The following is a 17,584-nucleotide window of genomic DNA, read 5'->3' as shown; positions in this document are numbered from 1 at the left end:
TAGGAGAAATTCACACTAAAGCACTCATGAATTTTTCACATGGGCATGCATTTTTTTAAAAAAAATCCCAAACTGATGTGGAAGCATGGAGAATTGAATGTAAGGTTGGAAAAATGAGAAACATGGAGAAACTGGAACTGCCTGCTCATTCTTCTGTCTTGCAACTGCTCACTTCTGATGGGAAGGTGTGAGGCCCCTGCTCTTCCTTCTTATTCATTTTTCATCTCTTTGCCTGTACAGGCCTTCAAACAGTGGGCCGTCCAGTGCAAAGCAGGTCAGAAGGTCCCCTCTGCTAACCCGATGTCTCAACGATACCACGTGAATAAATAAACATACTTAAGAAGTAAAGCTACTCTGGTCTTTCCAACAATCCTGGCCAATGAATGCAAAGACGCTGGGAGATCAGTCAAGCAACAGACTTTTGTTTCTAAATATTATGAAATTTAAATGAAGCATCTGTCTCCTCATCAATCTCCCTTAACGTGGGATTTATTTATTTATCTATCTATCAGGATTTATATACCTGCTGCTTGAGCATCAAAACCCCATAAGCAGCTGATATAAAATATGCACTCCAATTGCTGATAAAATGTCAGAAACAAGCCGAACATTTTCCCTCTCAGGTGAAAGGGTGGCTAATTTTCTTTTCTTTTCTAAATAGAGTTAGCAGGGGTTTTTTTTAGTGTTTTTTTAAAAAAATGTGTTATAAGACAATAATATATATCCCACCGCCACTCCACCACCGAAAAACCAACAAAAAGAACAAATAAAAATAAAAGTATGTACTAGAATGCGCATCAGATTTGCATCTCTGGGTTTACCACACACACAAAAATGGTTTTAGCCAGTGCCCAAAACAGGCAGGGAGTTCCAGAGTATGGTTAAAAAAATAAAAGGACCCCTGAACAGATAAGTCCAGTCAAAGGTGGCTATGGGGTTACGGCGCTCATCTTGCTTTCAGGCTGAGGGAGCCAGTGTTTGTCCACAGACAGCTTTCCAGGTCATGTGGCCAGCATGACTAAACCACTTCTGGTGCAATGGAACACCCTGATGGAAACCAGAGCACATGGAAACACCATTTAACTTCCTGTCACAGTGGTACCTATTTATCTATTGCACTTTGAAGTGCTTTTGAACTGCTAGGTTGGCAGGAGCTGGGACAGAGCAACGGGAGCTGACCCTGTCGCAGGGATTTGAACTGCCAACCTTCCAATCAGCAAGCCCAAGAGGCCCCATTAACTAAAGTGGTACCTCAGGTTAAGAACACTTTCAGGTTAAGAACAGACCTCCAGAACTAATTAAGTTCTTAACCCGAGGTACCACTTTATAGGTGCTGCCACACCAAAGGCTCAGTTCCTTGCAAATGCAGAACGAATATTATGTGCCACTTGTAAAATGCTGATTCAAGTGCTATTTTTCTATAAAAAGAGGTGCCAGAATTCACCACAATCGCCTCCCTTGTTCTCTTAAAATGGCAATGGTGCCCACTTGAGAGCTGCCAGAACTGAGTTGCAGCGAGTTCCATCTTAAAAACAGCCCTGCTGATTCCACAGACCAAAGTACTTGCGTGGTCACAGATGCAATGAGGTGCAGTGCAGATGCCCCAAGCTGTTGAGGGCTTTATATACCAATGATAGTACCTAATAGCAATGGCCTCTTTACTCTCCCAGGGGAAGGGAGACTTGGATTATAGTTTCAATTTTTAATGTCTACATATTTATTTATTTTTTAAGAGAGTAAAAGGGTAAATAAGTGCTAAGTCATAGCATTCAGCACACTACATTCCACAATGTTTTATTCATTCTCTCTCTCTCTCTCTCTCTCTCTCTCTCTCTCTCTCTCTGTGTGTGTGTGTGTGTGTGTGTGTGTGTGTGTGTGAGAGAGAGAGAGAGAGAGAGAGAGAGAGAGAGTTTGTGTCTTGATGAGACTGCTTCTGGTCATGCAGAGCTCAGTTAAATTATTCCATTAGAGCAACACAGGTTGTTGTTGTTGTTTTCTGGGGAGAAAACATATTAAGGTTCATGTAGCTGTTTATGTTGTTACACAGTCAGATGATCAGGAAGCACCCAAAAGAACCTGGATTCATATTTAATGATATGCAATAAAACTGCAAATTATTCATCGTGGTCTTTGCCTCTTGGCTGTTGGCTAAGGTTGAGAGTGGGTAGGGTTGCCAACTGGCAATACAAAACTGCCTAGCTATTTTATTTATGTGCAGTGTTATAATTTCTTACACCACCTTTCTCAGCCAAATGTCTACCCAGAGGAAAATCCCATGAAGGGGATTTTCAAGGGGTTTCCTTCCAGGCCAGTATGTCTAGAGACCATAGCACCTATCTCTTGGGGAAGGGCCATAGCTCAGAGGTAGAGCATCGGCTTTGGGTGTTGAAGGTTCCAGGTTCAATCCCTGGCATCTCCATGTTTATTTCTATTTTTTTAAAAAATAATTTTTATTTGATTTTAAAAGTATAAAATTATAACAATACAACCATACACATACACATTTGGAGATTCCTCCGAATCGGTGGACTTCCAACCTTACCCTCTGTGGGTCCTTTTATCAAACCTTTTCTACTGCATCTTTTTCAATAGTCCATATTTTATATAAATCCATTATCTCCATAGTACTTGCTACATTACGAGTGTTCTTGCAATCCTGCTAATGTTTTCATCTGCTTACAGTGGTCTCCAAGATAAATTCTTTGCTAAAGTTCTGGTCTTCCTAGTTCCCGAGCTTTCCGGTTAGTTTTGCCATTTCGGCATAGTCCAACAGTGTAATTTGCCATTCTTCTCTGGTAGGAACTTTATATTCTTCCATCTCTGGGCTGATAGCAACCATGTGGCTGTCGTTGCATACATTAATAGTATTTTCTGCTCCTTTGGAATATTGGTACATACAATTCCTAATAGAAAAGCTTCTGGGGTTTTTTGTAAGACAAAAAAGTTATTTTAAACATTTTTTTTCCCCAATTCGCGTTTTATCCCACTGTTGGAGCAGTGAGGTTACTTTCCCAATCACCTGCTGGCTTATTCTATTCGCCGCAAAACGGCTTCCCTTGAGTGTCACCCATTCCTTTCAACGAGGGTTGCACAGAAGAACTTCACAGGGGATTGGGCCCCATGGAACGGGAAGGAGGTGCCTTTTAGATTGTCGTGCAGAGACACAGAAATGTTTTGCAACTGCCCTAGGTGGAAGCCCAAGCCTATGTCCTTTCACAGGGGTAATGTTTGAGCATTTCTGTCCCATGAGTGCTGGCCCAGTTGCATGCATTAGCATGCCATTGCCAAAGGTCCTCGTGGATATCCAGTGATGGTCTAAACCACTGAGCCTCTTGGACTTGCCGATCAGAAGGTTGGTGGTTCGAATCCCCTCGATGGGGTGAGCTCCCGTTTCTCTGTCCCAGCTCCTGCCAACCTAGCAGTTCGAAAGCACACCAGTGCAAGTAGATAAATAGGTACCACTGTGGCGGGAAGGTATAACGGCATTTCCGTGTGTTCTGATTTCCGTCTTGGTGTTTCGTTGTGCCAGAAGTGGTTTAGTCATGCTGACCACGACCCAGAAAGCTGTCTGTGGACAAATGCCGGCTCCCTCAGCCTTGATGAGCGCTGCAACCCCATAGTCGCCTTTGACTGGACTTAACTGTCCACGAGTCCTTTTCCTTTACCTACAGTAATGCAGCACGCAACTGAAACAGTACGTGGAGGAGGAGAGCTCGATCCGTTTTGTTGATGTGCACAAATGAGTCTTTTGCAAGGAAGCCCCATATGTTCATTGAGGCGTCTATGCAGTTTTGCAGAGTTGCTACTATGTCCTATCATTATTAGTATTGATCAGCATCACACATTGATTAAGCGACTAGTTGGTGTGTTTAGAATCTGTCCCTGGGTATACAGAATATATTGCCATATATTGGGGTGTCTTGGTCAACATAAATGATGTCTGCAATGGGTTGATCCGCCTTCTGTAGAGAGGTAGAAATGCTGTGCAGGTCAATGGCGATTTTCTTTCTAGCAGTTACTCTAAGATGCCTTTGTTCCATATATTTGATTCAAAGGCTAACTGCACTGCAGAATTTCTCAATGTGTATAGTATGCAATTTTAATTCACTTTTTTTTTTTTTAGTTGGGGGAGGTAATCTGTATCTCATGCATGTTTTCCAGTTGGGTCATAAATAAAGAACTCTACTGCTACACAGTCTGCTCAAGATAAAACAATACAACTGAGGGGTTTGATTAGGACTGGAGTGTTGTTGAGAGTTTTTCCTCTCTCCTTTCATCTACAAGACTAAATTGAATTACGCATGAAATGTCATTGGCATCATAATAAGAGTTGCTGTTAGAAAGATGGAGAGGCCAAGTCTCATTTAAAACCAGATTTCCAAATGTTTACATCTTATAAGAGACTTGCTTACAGTGCTGCTAAAAAGGGGCAGGGGGAATCATCACTTTAGGACAGGCACCCCCAAATTCAGCCCTCCAGCTGTTTTGGGACTACAACTCCCATCATCCCTAACTAACAGGATCAGTGGTCAGGAATGATGGGAGTTGTATTCCCAAAACAGCTGGAGGGCCGAGCTTGGAGATGCCTGCTTTAGGAGATAGATAACTATACATTACAATCTTTAGAAGACATCTGAAGGCAGACCCATATAGGGATTTCTAAAAATGTTGAATGTTTTATTATGTTTTTATATATGTTGGAAGCCACCCAGAGTGGCTGGGGCAATCCAGTCAGATGAGCGGGGTACTATTATTATTATTATTATTATTATTATTACTATTCCCTCACAATATTCTGGATCCCACCTGGCATGGAGGATAACCTGTTGTTGGACTACAGTTTACATCATTCTTGCCAGCTAGCTGGCTGTGGATGATGGGACTTGTAGTCCAACTCCAGAGACCATCTTTGCTGTACACATGTAAATCCTTTAGAAATATACCCAGATCTGTGAGTCTTTGGAGATGTTTTGTTTGGTGGAACAGTCATGGGAGTCTTTCTGACTCCTGCCCCAGAATTGCAATAGATTTGTAGTCCTAGAGGATCAGGGGCATTGATCACAGATCACCCACATCTAATTTTGTTCGGCTGTTTCTAAGGCAAACCCCCTAGTTTAAAGGAAATATATTCATTTCTCCTTTTATAATTTTCGAAAGAAGGAAGTCCTATGAGTTTTCATTAACCCCCCCCCCCAAAGAGAGTGGTGCAGAAAATATATTGTGCAATATTCAAATGTTTTTAATTAATCATTTTCTTAAAATTGTCTATATATAAAACCAATAAACCATCAAGGGGCTAGAGTTTAAGCACTTTCTCAGGATGGTGCAGCTCATTATTGTTCTGCCAAAGCTGACCTAGTGTGCGTGATGAAATATAGCCCATACCAATTTGCATCTTAATGACTAGGAGACTGTAGGTTACTCATCCAGTAAATGAAAGGCCTATCCTGCCTTGCATTGCTCCTTACTCCTGTGAGTTGGTTCGCTTCTTTTAGCAGCACCCACTAAACTGCATTCCTTATGCCCTGTCTGCTTTAAAGCAGTCCACTTTAAACAGCCGCGGCTTCCTGCAAAGAATCCTGGGAACTGTAGTTTGTCAAGGATGCTGAGCATTGTTAGCAGACCACCTATGCCCCTCACAGAACTACAATTCCCAGAGTTCCCTGGGAAGATGGATTGATTGCTAAACCAGTCCAGGAATTGTAGCTTTCCAAAGCATAAATAATAGCACATTTCACACTTTTCTCTGTTTGTTAGAATTTAAGTTCAAAGCAAATACTCTCAACAGAGCAATAAGTTTAACAGATCAATATGTAGTTAAACAGTAAGCATTGATTTTGATAATGGGATAAATTTTCAAGTAAGCAAGTTTAGGATTGCAGCCTTGTTTGTATTTTTCAGTTACATAAGGTCTCTGAATAGTGCCCTTCCTTCAGTTAAATCCTGGTGCTCCTGCAAGGGAGAGGGTGGGACAAGCTACCTGTTTGGGAGGAGGGCTTCTGGCACAGCCTAAAACAGCAGTTCCCAAACGCCACATCTGTCTGCCCTGCTGGACCACTTGAAAATGATTGATGATCTTTGAGAACTATTTAATGAATTTTCTGCCTATTGTAGCACTTGTAATGTGCCATGCTAGATGCTGCATGGTTTTTAATTCTATTTTTATTGCTTCTTTTCTTTGTTACCTTATCTTACAATTTGCATTTTAAAAACAATTTAAAATCAATATGATTTTTTTTAAAAAAATGCCTTTATATTCCATGTTTCCTCCAAGAAGCTCAAGGTGGCCTACAAATTCCTCCTCCTCTGCATTTTACAACTCAGGACAAGCCTGTAAAGTAGGTTAGGCTGAGAGGCAGTGACTGGCCCAAGGTCACCCAGTGAGAGCTTCATGGGAGACTGGGGATTTGAACCCTGGTCTCCCACCTGGTCCTAGTCCAACACTCTAACCACTACACCACACTGCTACTCTCATTTAATGCAAACACGCCGCAGACCACCTGAATAGAGCTCACTGACTACTGTGGCTCACGGGCCACACTTTGGGAACCCCTGTCCTAGGATAATGAATGGCGCCCCCATTTTATTATTTACACTTCTTTTCCACCAGGCAATGAAGTTCTTTGTGCTGTTTATCAAATCATAAACATAGTGCACTCAGAATAAATAGGTTCAGAAATGCTGGATATTTGCCCATATATACAATGTGAGCGTTTGCTGGATTGGCTCACAGGATTAACACCCCAAGGGAGTCTTGCTTCTCCCATAGCCACAGCCTTGGATCCCAGCAGAGATCAGGCATGGCTCTGTCGCTCCAGTTGCCCAGCCTGCTTCCAGCTTCACACTTCTAGTTCACACACCAACTTTTGCCTTTGCCTTCTAATTAACAGACAGCTGAGGGAGGCCCCCCCCCCCATCTATTTCTTTTCTGGCACCTACCTTAATGAGCCATACTGAAGGGGCCATTACCTCCCCAAGAAGCTGCCCTGGCTATTCCAGCAATTGAAGTCTTGTTGGATCCAGGAATTAGAAAGGGGACTCAGGCACATAGCCTAACCCTGCCTCTCAAACTCATAGCATTAAGAACTATAATGAAATATAAATTTACTTGTTTGCGTATCATATTTAAAGCACATTCATCCCCTCAAGGAATTCTGTGCCTTGTAGTTTGTTGAGGGTTGATGGCAATTGCAACTCCATAAGGGGTTGCGGGTGGCGCTGTGGGTTAAATCACAGAGCCTAGGGCTTGCCGATCAGAAGGTCAGCGGTTCGAATCCCCACGACGGGGTGAGCTCCCGTTGCTTGGTCCCTGCTCCTGCCAACCTAGCAGTTTGAAAACACATCAGTGCAAGTAGATAAACAGGTACCGCTCCGGAAGGAAGGTAAACTGCATTTCCGCGCGCTGCTCTGGTTCGCCAGAAGCAGCTTAGTCATGCTGGCCACATGACCCGGAAGCTGTACGCCGGCTCCCTCAGCCGATAAAGCGAGATGAGCGCCGCAACCCCAGAGTCCCTTTACCTTTCCTGAGGGGTAAACTACAATGCTCAAAATTCTTTGCGGGGAAGAATGTGCTTCAAAGGTACAGTGGTACCTCGGGTTAAGTACTTAATTCGTTCCGGAGGTCCATTCTTAACCTGAAATTGTTCTGAACCTGAAGCACCACTTCAGCTAATGGGGCCTCCTGTTGCCGCCGCGCCGCTGGAGCACGCTTTCTGTTCTCATCCTGAAGCAAAGTTCTTAACCTGAAGCACTATTTCTGGGTAAGTGGAGTCTGTATCCTGAAGCGTATGTAATCTGAAGCGTATGTAACCCGAGGTAACACTGTATAGCGCTCGCACACAACCGTCTGTATTAGGTTTTCTGCATTTGATACCTTTTTTTTAACTAGGGGGTAAAAAAAACACCTCAGCAGTAAGTAATGACACTAAATTACTTTAGCAGTAAGTAATAACACTAAATGTATTAAATGCTACAGCGTTTGGGGTTTGTTTTCTTTTTTTATTGCGTATTAGCGGCATATGACACGCAGCGACAGCGTGCCCCCTTGATGGAGAGGTACCCAAGCGAGCGAGGCTGAGGGCGCAAAGTGAGGGCAGCAGCTTCACTTGGCCAGCGCACATGTGCGGCTCCCTGGCACATGCTCACTTCGGACTGAGGTGGGCAGCGAGGGGAGGGGTGTGCGCGCGCTGAGCATGTGCAGAAGCGATTGCAAAAAAAAAAAAGGGGAGAGGGAGAAAAAAAGGGATTCTCATCAGATCAGACATCTTGGCCAGCCGCGCGCAAGCAGCCCGCGCGCCCCGAGCTGCATTTCCCAGCCTCGCCGCGCGCGCGGATCCCCTTGCGCGGACGCCTGCCTTTGTGTGGCTGCGGGCGGGGAGGCGGCTCCGACCCGTCCCTCCCCATCTTCCTTGGGCTGCGCAGCAGAGCATCAGCCCTCCTCCTCCTCCTCCTCCTCGGTCCACCTTATAGCCAGCCCCCTCCAGCTGCCCCCAGCTCGCAATTTATCTTAGTTCTTCCAGAGACAAGATGGCAACGCCGGCGGCTGTTAATCCACCCGGTGAGTAGCTGTGGGCGCTGCTGCTGCTGCTGCTCCTGCTGCTGCTGACAGAAACGCCTTGGCTCGGAAGGTACCGGTGCGATCTCGCACATACACACGCACACCGGCCACCCCGCAGGGGTGTCCCCCCACCCCCACCCCGAGGGATGGCCCCCGGGGGGAAAGCGCCGCCGTGTCACCGGCCCTCACCATCTGCGCCCTTGGTTACTGTCGCCCGTTGCTGTTACTAAGGTTCCAGGCGCCTGCAGGCTTCCTCGGGAGAAAGCCCCGCTGGACTCGGTGGGGCTTGCTTCTGAGTAGGCATGCTGATGTTCCCACGGATGCATCCACAGGGGGGACATTTATAATGCTCTAGCGGAGACCCAGGCAGCAGGCAGCCCCAGAATCCTTCCTTGACATATTCAGTTCTTTTGTCTCTTCTGATTGGCCCTTTGGGTGTCATCTTCCACACAATCTGATCTCTTTCTGGAAACCTGAAGGTGAGGGAGATGGAACCTGGGATATTCAGCATGGGAAACATGTGTTCTGCCATCTGAGATAATAGGCCCGTCCCCTTACGGGTGCCAACTGATAAGTTAAAAACAAATCCCAATCCTGTTCCTTTCTTGTATGTGCTTGAAGTACAGGAACTAGCAGGTGGAGCTTCTTAGTGCTAGGAAAGGATGAAAGTTGCCAACTGCTAATCTCTGCAGATCAGGCATCTGTAGAAGGCACAGGAACTGGGGATGCTTAAAAAGTTGGCAACTTTGCAATCCACTTCTTCCTCCATTGTGTTGGACAAAACTGATCCACAGGACTGGCACTGAGTCCAGAACAAATTCTGTAGGAGCCAGTCTCCTGCAGCTATTGAGAAACGTAGGCACCTGCCTTTACATTTGTATGAGCCCTGGAAGAAATGTTGGCCTTTTGTGATTATGTTCTGAAACCGTTGACCAAGAAACCCCCTCAGACCCTCATGTCCTCCTTTGATGGGACGCAATTTCTGCACTAACTTCATCAATAGTTTCATGCATTTTTAGAATTCAGGAGGTTTGATGGATATGGAACCTAAATCAATTCTGCCATAACTTTATGCTTCTGTCTTCTAATAATAATTATTTTGGGGTCAGGGAGAGAGTACTTGTGACACGTGTGGGGTGTGTGTGTATTTGTTTGAAAACTGTAGTATGGACCAGCTTTTATGGCAAGTGTGTCACATGTTTTCCAAAGCCTAGGATGGTGGCACTTTGGTTTTAAGAGAGGATTGGACAAAGGCATGGAGGAGAAGCCTATTGTTGACTACTAGCCATGATGGCTGTGTGTTACCTCCAGCACTGTATGCCTCTGAATGCTAGTTACTGGGTACCAGGGACGCTGGTGGCGCTCTGGTCTAAACTACTGAGCCTCTTGGTCTTGATGATCAGAAGGTTGGCGGTTTGAGTCCCCATCTCGGAGTGACCTCCCGTTGCTCTTTCCCAGCTCCTGCGAACCTAGCAGTTTGAAAGCACACCAGTGCAAGTAGATAAATAGGTACTGCTGCGGCGGGAAGGTAAACTGCGTTTCCGTGAGCTCTGGAACTCATCACACTGTCCAGTTGTGCTAGAAGCGGTTTAGTCATGCTGGCTACCTGACCCGGAAAGCTGTCTGTGGACAAATGCCAGCTCCCTTGGCCTGAAAGCGAAATAAGCGCCTCAACACCATAGTCACCTTTGACTGGACTTAACCATCCAGGGGTCCTTTACCTTTACCATTTTTTACTGGGGACTGCAAGTGGGAAGAGAGCTGTTCTGCTCATGTCCTGCTCCCTGGTTTCCCACAGCCATCAGGTTTTGAGAACAGGATGCTTCCATTGGCCTGGTCCAGCAGCCAGCCTCTTCTGTGGTTCTTCCAAGTTTTGGTGCCTTTCAGTGCCTTGGCTATCAAGCCAGTTGGCAGCAGTGAAGCCTGGAAAATGTCACCAGCAGTTCACTCCAACTCTATGCTTCAGCATAGCCTATGTTCCCTCATGCTGTAGCCTAGGAGTGCCATTGCCTCCTTCTATCCCTGACACAGGTTGCCCATCCATATTCTATCAAGCTTCTCCTTAACATCCCCCCCCCCTTTTCAAGCCAGGGGTGGGAAACCCTTTTCCAGCCTGAGGGCCACACTCTCTTCTAGGCAACCTTTCAGGGGCCACAACGCAGTGGTAGTGGGGCTAGAAGCAAATGGGGGTGGAGCAATGGATGTACATTTGTATACCTTTAAACACAGTGTTCGAAATTAGCCAGGTGCCAGGTGCATTTTGCACATGACTACCGGCCACTTGTGAAGATACCTGGGCACCAGGATGGCACATGACATCTCCACCATCTGGAGCAGGGCCGGATTTAGGTTTGATGAGGCCCCAAGCTACTGAAGGTAATGGGGCCCTTTATATGTCCAGCTGTCCTTTGCCAACAACACATTGTTGCCAGTTTTTGTGTTGAACATATGATATATAGTAATTTATGGACCTAATAGGTATCTAAAGCCATTTGCACATGCAGAATGCAGGCACCCTATACAGTGGTACCTCGGGTTAAGAACTTAATTCATTCTGGAGGTACGTTCTTAACCTGAAACTGTTCTTAACCCGAGGTACCACTTAAGCTAATGGGGCCTCCTGCTGCCGCCACGCCGCTGCCGCGCGATTTCTGTTCTCATCCTAAAGCAAAGTTCTTAACCCGAGGTACTATTTCTGGGTTAGCGGAGACTGTAACCTGAAGTGTCTGTAACCTGAAGCGTCTGTAACCCGAGGTACCACTGTATATAGAAATGAGCAAACCAGTGATATTTTAGGGAGCAGGCTAGCAGGCGGAGCTCATAACTTACATCATATTAGCCTACACAACACAAAACACTGTTGCTGTATGTAGGTTTTATTTTATTAGTTTTTTTTATCTTATATTTTGGAAATGTACAGCTTGTTGTTTTTTTCCTTTAAATTTTGTTGGGCTCCCCGAGAGAGTGGGGCCCTAGGCTATAGCTTGTTTAGCTTATACGTTAATCTGGCATTTTTTCTGTGCAGCCTGAGCAGGAGCAGTGAATAATTTTATAGTTAATTGTTGTGGCTTGTCTTCACTTACCCCACCCAAGGAGAGGGGTGGGGAAGCTGCTGCCCACGCCCCCCATGTTCTCTGCCACCAGGTCATGCCAGTGTGGTATAGTGGTTAAGAGCGGTGGACTCGCAATCTGGTGAACCGGGTTTGCTTCCCTGCTCCTCCACATGCAGCTGCTGGGTGACCTTGGGCTAGTCACACTTCTCTGAAGTCTCTCAGCCCCACTCACCTCACAGAGTGTTTGTTGTGGAGGAGGAAGGGAAAGGAGAATGTTGGCTGCTTTGGGACTCCTTAGGGTAGTGATAAAGCGGGATATCAAATCCAAACTCTTCATCTTCATGCCTGACCCAGCAGTGGAGGCAGAACTGCTGCCGCTGGCCACTCACCTGTTCTCCTCCCTAGGGTCAGGCCTGACCCGATGGGCAGAGCTTTGCCAGGGACAAGCGCTGCGGCCAAGGCCCGGCTCCTTCTGGTGCGGACCCAGGCTCCAATGAAGGTGCTTGCTGTGGAGGCACCTGTTCGCACCCCCTCTGAAAATTGCCCCGGGGCCATGCCCCCCACTCTGTGCTCCATCTTTGCACCTAGTTGTGAAGAATATTCTTATGTTGTGAATGGTCTGTGTCATCATTAAGAAAAAGTGGTTGGAATAGGCCAATATATATGTGGACTGTCTCTAGATTAAGTGACTTTTCTTCTTTTAAGTTCTCAAAGCTCTTAACCTAGCTTAAAGTTGTCATCTGAACTAGCCAGGTTTTTAACTGAGAATCAATCACAGTCTGTTCATCATTTGAAAAATAAGACTTTAGAGCTGTCTTACCCCAAAATGGCAACTAGACATTCCATTTTGGTGACTGTAACCTTGGTTTAAGGAGGCATTATCAGAGCACTATAGCCAGGAAGCAGCAGGCACTACAATTCAGATTCTACTGAAACCTTCATCCTTCAACTTGCCATTACATTGGCCAAAACTAATATTACGTTGTTATTATTATTTCTTGCCACATTGTTTTTATCAGTTTTCCAAATTTTTACGAAATCAGCCACAAATTGAGACAAATTTTAAGTCAGTTTCCCCCCAAATTTGTTTCCCACACTTGGTTCTTGATGTGTCCAAGATTTCCTCTTGTTGCTGCCTTCAATTAATTATGTAATTAAATGGATTTCATTGGAAGGAAAACATAAAAACCATGCACAAGACAACAAAATCATTTATGGACTAAAACCACAACAGTAGTTTACATTGGCTTGCATGATTTGGGTTCCAGACTATGGGCGATCGTGTAGATTATAGTGGTTTTTCTCTACCATTTCTGATGGAATTCTCCCAACATCCCTAGGTGTGGCCAGCTGATCTTCTCCAGGTGTTGTTGGAATATGACTCCCATCATCCCTGAGTCCATTGGCCATGATGGAGCCCAGTGTTCTTTCCTCTGAAAGTTCAGGAACAAGCAGTCTAATTAAAGGGTCCCTGCTCCTGCCAACCTAGCAGTTCGAAAGCACGTCAAAGTGCAAGTAGATAAATAGTTACCGCTCCGGTGGGAAGGTAAACGGTGTTTCCATGCGCTGCTCTGGTTCGCCAGAAGTGGCTTAGACATGCTGGCCACATGACCCAGAAGCTGTACGCCGGCTCCCTCGGCCAATAAAGCGAGATGAGCACCGCAACCCCAGAGTCGGCCACGACTGGACCTAATGGTCAGGGGTCCCTTTACCTTTACCTTAATAGAACAAAAGCCTCAACAATTTAACACAAGTCTAGGGCTATCATTGTTGGGGTCAAATCCTCCTGAATTCCGTGGAAGAACTTAGTCCTGTGTAAAAGTGAAGACTGGATTGGTCTTCAGAACTGCAATCCTAATGCTGTGTTACTAGCTGAACACATTGGGACTTACTTCTGAGTAAACACACTTAGGACCAGGCTGTTAATCAAGGAAGAATCTTGGCATTTGCCCGTTTTATGACCCTTAAAAATCTGCCAAGGTTGAAGCGGAGCCAGTTATCTCGGTGAGGAGTCCTGCGCCATGATGATTAGTCCAAAACAGATCACTGGCCTGGAGATCCATTTTTAATTGGAAAGCTTTAAATCTTTAATTAAAATCAATATTTGATGAAAAGATGATGAAATGCATATTTCCTAGCCTATGTTTTCATGTGGTGTTTTTTTAAAAAAAGAATATTTAAAAGGTGGAATTCGTTTTACCTCCATAAAAGCCAAGTGAGTAGATGCAGAAAAGCAAAATGGTGAACGGTTTTGTTTTTCCTATTCTTAATTGCAAGTAGACCTCACAAGATCAGAAATCTTGTTGTTCCAGCAGTTGATCTACCCCCTTTTCTATGGGTTTTTAAATGAGAGTTCTCAAATTGAGTTTAGGAGCATTTTAATTTTAGCCAATTATCAAAGATTCTGAAGTTGGAAAGGACGACTCCAGAATCAGATGCTGTGATCTGGCATACAACACAAACCTACTGTATGCATGTTTACTCTGGAGTAAGTCCCACCGTGTCCAGTGGGTTTTCAGGGGAGTGGTGGATTGAACTGGGAGAGTTTCACATTGTCTCTACCAATTTAGCATGTTCATTTGACTTATATTTAGAAAGCGGAACTAGACAAAAAAAGCACACCACATTAATTACCCCTGCTTTATTATATTTTTCTTTCCCAGTGGCCAAAGTAGTTGTGCGAAATGCATGGCTGTGATTGAAAAATAAAATAAAATACATTTACAGTCCAATCCTATGCATGTCGGCTGCTCAGAAGGAAGTCCCACTTTACTTAGGTTGTGGCTTAAATGTTTCATACTGAAACAAATTCAAAACCCTGCTTGGAAATTTATTTTGATTGGAATGATTCTTAAAATCTTTAAAGACTTTCCAACTTAATAACACAAATTTCCCTTGCTCAGATTTTAAAGGGTGAAAGGCCATGAAAGCTGATAACATACTAATTTTAGGGACTTCCTAGGGATAGGAAAACTGAATAATTATAGATCTGACTACGATTGGTTCAAAAACAGTCTTTTGCGATGCTGAGCTTGTGTGGTTGGGAAACTTGCATGTAAGGCATAGTTTGTGTGTGTGATCCTGCAGTTTGATTTGTCATGTTTAGTGATCAGGAAGGGATCACAAAATTTTACAGAGTTTTCTATCTCTGCTTTGGATCCAGAACAGTTGAAGTCTTGGATACAACAGACTTTTCTTCATCTCCAAGTTATGCTGAAGTTGGTAATAAAATTTTAAAGTGTGTAGGAAGCCTAAATATGTTTTCTTGTAAAGACTGAGATTTCTCTCTCATTAAATTAAGGGTGAGACATGAAAGGAAAGACAGGTTAAATGCAGCACAAGAAATTCATGAAGGTGTGACTGTTTTTCAAGAAATTGTGCAATCATTTGAATTTTCTGTGGGTTCTGTGGTTCAATAAAATTTTGTTCAGGCCATAATTCTTCTCAATTTGAGAGTCACGTTTTGGGAATTAAGCAAAATGTGATGGTTTGAAAATGGCAATCTAAGGTGCAAGCCTATGCATGTCTACTCAGAAGTAAAAACAAAAAAAATTCCTTCCAGTAGCACCTTAAAGACCAACTAAGTTGGTTCTTGGTATGAGCTTTCGTGTGCATGCACACTTCTTCAGATACACACGAAAGCTCATACCAAGAACCAACTTAGTTGGTCTTTAAGGTGCTACTGGAAGGAATTTTTTTTGTTTTGACTATGGCAGACCAACACGGCTACCTATCTGTACTCAGAAGTAAGTCCCACTGAGTTCAACAGAACTTACTCTCAAGTAAGTGTTTGTAGGATTCCAGCCTTAGGGTTGGATCACCCATTGTTAGTTCTGTTAGTAGAGCCATTGAAATTAACGGATGAAAGTCAGCCATGCCCATTCATTTCAGCAGGTCTACTCTGAGTAGGACTAAGATTGGCTACCATCTTTTGCATCTTCCTTGGTCTTATGCATGGGTAGGCAAACTAAGGCCTGTGGGCCGGATCTGGCCCAATCGCCTTCTAAATCCGGCCCGTGGACGGTCCGGGAATCAGTGTGTTTTTACATGAGTAGAATGTGTCCCTTTATTTAAAATGCATCTCTGGGTTATTTGTGGGGCATAGGAATTCGTTCATTCCACCCCCCAAAAATATAGTCCGGCCCCCCACAAGGTCTGAGGGACAGTGGACCGGCCCCCTGCTGAAAAAGTTTGGTGACCCCTGGTCTTATGAAACAAGAAACATAAGGTTGTAGTCAATCTTAATCCTACTCAGAGTAGACCCATTGGAACTAATGGATGCAGCTAACTTAGCTCTGTCATATTCAGTCGGTCTGCTCCAAGTAAGACTTAGTTGGCTACAACTCAGAGCAATAAAACATGAGATAATATACCCAGTGGCGTAGCGTGGGTTGTCAGCACCCGGGGCAAGGCAAGTAATTTGCGCCCCCTAACCCGTGGATTTGCGCCCCCTAACCTGTGGATTTGCCCTAACCCCAGATGTTGCGCCCGGTGCGGCCGGCCCCCCTGCACCCCCCACGCTACGCCACTGAATATACCTGTTAGGCTTCTAGGTGCATTTTTGGGCTACAGTGGTGCCTCGCAAGATGAAATTAATTCATTCCGCGAGTTTTGTCATCTTGCGATTTTTTTCGTCTTGCGAAGCACGGTGTCAGGAAAGTTTTGGAAAAGCTTCAAAAATCACCAAAGTCTTTAAAAACCTCAAAAAAGGCTACCACACCGCGTGCTATGAGTTGCTCCTCGAAGTCAAGTCACAACTGTATTAACGGTGTTAAGAAAAAGGAAACAAACTTGCAAGACGTTTCCGTCTTGCGAAGCAAGCCCATAGGGAAAATCGTCTTGCGAAGCAGCTCAAAAAACCAAAAACCCTTTCGTCTAGTGAGTTTTTTGTCTTGCGAGGCATTCGTCTTGCGAGGTACCACTGTACATAGGACTGTTATCTGGGCATAAGGGTGGGGCCAGGGTACCCCCCCCCCCAAGGACCACATGTGGCCTCCAGCCTCATTTCATGTGGCCCTTGGCCTAATACCAAAAGCTCTCTGCAAGTAGTTGGTTTAGGTCTGTTAAGAATGAATGGGCAAGGCTTGTAGCTCAGTGGAAGAGTATCTGCTTTGGCTGCAGAAGGTTCCTGGTTCAATTCTCAGGATCACCTGATAGGGTTGGGGGAAGATCCTAATCTGGAATCCTGGAAAGCTGCTAACAGTCAGAGTAGACAATACTGAGTTATATGGACAAATGGTCTGACTTGGTAGTGGGAAGCTTCCTATGATTCTGGGTAGCTTGGAAGGAACAGTTTGGCACCATCCCGAATGACACCGCCTTCCCCAAATTTAAGACCCAACTCATCAGAACTTGCTATGTCTTACATGTTTGATTTCAATATATGTTTATATATCAGTCTTCAATCATGCTTCTGTTATTGTCCACACCTGATGGTAGGATACTTTAAACTGATGTCTTTTGTGCTGAATATAACCAAGGAAGTATTATGAAAGGCACTTATTAGCTGATTTTCCAAGGTTTAAGGAGTTAATAGTTTAAAACAGAACTTTAAAAATGCAGAAAATGCCGATTTAACAGCACCAGGAACACCCAAATATACTAAGCAGCCAAGCCAAAAGCTACTGTTTTGCTGTTTTGTTTCTAATTATTTACTTGCTTTTATCCTGTATTCTGTCAACCACCCTGAGATCTTATGATGAAGGGTGGTGTATAAAACTAATAAATTAAATTAACTTAAAATAATTACAGTGGTACCTCGGCTTAAGAACATAATTCGTTCTGGAGGTCTGTTCTTAACCTGAAACTGTTCTTAACCTGAGGTACCACTTTAGCTAATGGGGCCTCCCGCTGCCGCTGTGCTGCCGGAGCACGATTTCTGTTCTCATCCTGAAGCAAAGTTCTTAACCCGAGGTACTATTTCTGGGTTAGCGGAGTCTGTAACCTGAAGCGTATGTAACCTGAAGCGTCTGTA

At 44.6% G+C, this 17,584-nt stretch overlaps 1 protein-coding gene across 3 annotated transcripts in view; it reads left to right on the top strand.

The window, feature by feature from the left end:
* The first annotated feature begins 8,231 nt into the window (after positions 1-8,231).
* Positions 8,232-17,584, top strand: part of ARNT2 (aryl hydrocarbon receptor nuclear translocator 2) — a 158,148-nt gene continuing 148,795 nt past the window's right edge. Inside the window, exon 1 of one of the 3 annotated variants that reach the window (XM_077918873.1) lies at positions 8,232-8,557. In XM_077918873.1, the coding sequence (XP_077774999.1) occupies positions 8,527-8,557 (31 nt within the window). In that variant the 5' untranslated portion in view covers positions 8,232-8,526. Of the gene's footprint in view, positions 8,628-17,584 lie in introns of all 3 variants that reach the window. The other 2 variants (XM_077918872.1, XM_077918874.1) reach the window with 2 other exon arrangements.

This window comes from Podarcis muralis, chromosome 14 (assembly GCF_964188315.1).
Source record: "Podarcis muralis chromosome 14, rPodMur119.hap1.1, whole genome shotgun sequence".
In the NCBI taxonomy this organism is placed as follows: Eukaryota; Metazoa; Chordata; class Lepidosauria; order Squamata; family Lacertidae; genus Podarcis; species Podarcis muralis.
The sequence above is the reverse complement of the archived record's forward strand: the minus strand, read 5'-3'. Positions and strand labels throughout refer to the sequence as shown.